The sequence below is a fragment of the Eimeria necatrix genome, genomic scaffold (assembly GCF_000499385.1).
Source record: "Eimeria necatrix Houghton genomic scaffold, Enh_scaff908, whole genome shotgun sequence".
Taxonomy (NCBI): domain Eukaryota; phylum Apicomplexa; class Conoidasida; order Eucoccidiorida; family Eimeriidae; genus Eimeria; species Eimeria necatrix.
The window spans coordinates 13,459-15,929 of NW_013651792.1; the positions used below are offsets into that span (position 1 = coordinate 13,459).

At 56.2% G+C, this 2,471-nt stretch overlaps 1 protein-coding gene across 1 annotated transcript in view; it reads right to left on the reverse strand.

Moving 5' to 3' along the window:
• Positions 1-2,228, reverse strand: part of ENH_00082370 (lipin, putative) — a gene marked incomplete at both ends in the record, with an annotated part of 5,748 nt that extends 3,520 nt beyond the window's left edge. The window contains 4 exons of the mRNA XM_013577887.1: positions 785-869; positions 1,270-1,373; positions 1,604-1,767; positions 2,057-2,228. Of these exons, the coding sequence (XP_013433341.1) occupies positions 785-869; positions 1,270-1,373; positions 1,604-1,767; positions 2,057-2,228 (525 nt within the window). The remainder of the gene's footprint in view (positions 1-784; positions 870-1,269; positions 1,374-1,603; positions 1,768-2,056) is intronic.
• Positions 2,229-2,471: the final 243 nt, after the last annotated feature.

Genomic DNA, 2,471 nt, shown 5'->3' on the forward strand with positions numbered 1-2,471 from the left:
GAGACAGAGCTGAACCCCTCCCAGCAGCAGCAGCAGCAGCAGCAGCAGCAAAAGCAGCAGCAGCAAAAGCAGCAGCAGCAACGCCTGCTGCTGCTGCTGCTGCGTATCAAGTGCGGGCCAGGCTGCTGCCGGACCACCTCAAGAGTTCTCAGGCGCAAAGAGAAATTGTTAAGAAATAATCAATGAGATTGTTTTTTATTTTTGTATTTTTTATTTTTTATTTTAATTATTCATTTTTAATTATTTATTTTATTATTTAATCTACTGATTTGTGCCTCTGGGTGAGGGCCCCGAGAGAGGCGCGAAGCTCGAGGGCCCTCGACAACCCACGGCTTCCAGATGACAGAATTAGGGTTTAGGGTTTAGGGTTTAGGGTTTAGGGTTTGGTTGCAGCCTTCGCATCTGCTTCTTCTTCTTTAAGCTGGACTTCGCCGCGAGCAGCACAGCTAGTTAGTCAGCAACTTATTCTTGAACCCTAAACCCTACAGCCTAAACCCTAAACCCTAATTCCGAGTTGCAGTTAGCAACTCGGGCGATAAACTGGCTGCTTTCCGCATTGAAACTCTAGGGTTTAGGGTTTAGGGTTTAGGGTTAGCTGTTCAGCTGATTAGATGGTGATCTGCTGCTGCTCGTCGCTGCAGGCGCTGCAGCAAACCCCTGTGGGCAAGTCCCAGAGGCCGCCCCCGCCGCCGCCGCTGCTGCTGCTGCTGCTGCTGCGCTGCTGCTGCTGCTGCTGCTGCTGGCCTAGCTGCAATATATACTGCAGTCTTTTCCTTTCTCTAACCGCTTCATCTTCTGCTTCGTCTCTTTTCAAAGAACTCCTCAGCGGGGGAAACATGTGCTCCGCGATGTCACTCATCGTTTCGTACCTGCTCACAAACCCCAAACCCTAAACCCTAAACCCTAAACCCTAAACCCTAGATCACAAAGGCTAGACCCTAGGCCCTAAGCAGCAGGCAAAAGCAAGCCATCCGCTGTGCGAGTCTTTCGGCGCTGGGGCGGCTCAGCATCGTCCTCTCACACAAACCCTAAACCCTAAACCCTAAACCCTAAACCCTAAACCCTAAAGTGCAGATTCTGTGTTGGCGGGTTGCGCCGTGTTGCAGTGCTGGGTTGCTGCAAACTAGCCAGCAGGCGAACAGCAGCAGGACCTCTAAAACCCTAAACCCTAGTTGCGGCCGCCAGCCCTAGGACTAGGGTTTAGGACTAGGGTTTGGGATTAGGGTTTGGGATTAGGGTTTGGGATTAGGGTTTAGGGTTTGGACTCACGTGCGCGCGTAAGTGGCGTTGCTGATGTGGTGAATAACCCCAGCAGTGTCAATAATAAATATTTTCGCCTCAGGAATGCCCACATGGATATACGCCCGATGGTCCTGCAGCAAACCCTCAGGGTTTAGGGTTTAGGGTTTGGGGTTTCCTCCTATACGCATCCCTCCTGGTGCTAGGCTTACGGTTTAGGGTTTAGGGTTTTAACTGCACGGCGGCTCTCCAGCGAGGGTTTAGGGTTTAGGGGTGGGGGTCTGCGCGGCGCCCGGCTGTGGGCCTCGGGCCTCCCGCCTAGGGTTTAGGGTTTAGGGTTTAGGGTTTAGGGTTTGGGGCGCACCGACTCCCTGTTACCGAACCCTGCGTAAAAAGGGTTTCGGTTTGCAGGAAAAAGACTCCTAATGTCTCTCAGTGCTGCTATTTTGAAAATGTAGGGTTTTCTGTCAATTACTTCTCTCCTAAAAGAAGGAAAAAGCCGGTCCGGACTCAGTATCAACGGGCCGTCTGCAGCGCACAAACCGAGGGTTTAGGGTTTAGGGTTTAGGGTTTACGGTCCACCGTATATGCTCGGCCATTCACGGCTTCCGGGGGCCCCCCGGGGCCCCCGGAAGCCCCCAGGGGCCCCGAGGGGGCCCCCCTGGGGGCCCCCAGAGGCTCCCAGCGGCCCCCAGGGGCCCAAAGGGGCCCCCCGGGGGGCCCCGGGGGGCCCCCGGGGGCCCCGGGGGGCCCCCGGGGGCCCCCGGGGGCCCCCGGGGGCCCCCGGGGCCCCCGTTTGCGGGGAAAAAGAGGGTACCTGGGAGTTTGTCTCTTTCCTTTTGCGTGAGTCCGAAGAGGTAGTCTCTGGTGGCGTCGGCCTGGCCAATGGCCCTGGCAGTCAAGTAAAGAATTAAATATCCATTTCTTTTGATTTTGGTGAAGAGTTCAGCCACTCCCGTGTGGGACCAGTCCCGCCCCACAATCGGCATCAGCTGCCCCAGCACGTCCGACCTGCGCGCCCCACGCCCACCAGCTCGCTGGCTAGCTGGCTAGCTAGCTAGCTGCCTAGCTAGCTGGCTAGCTAGCTGGCTAGCTAGCTAGCTGGCCACACACGCAGCTAGCTAGCTGCCTAGCTAGCTAGCGCTCAGCAGCTGGCCGGGTAGCTAGCTAGCTAGCTAGCCGCACGCGCAGCTAGCTAGCTACCTAGCTAGCTAGCGCCCAGCAGCTGGCTG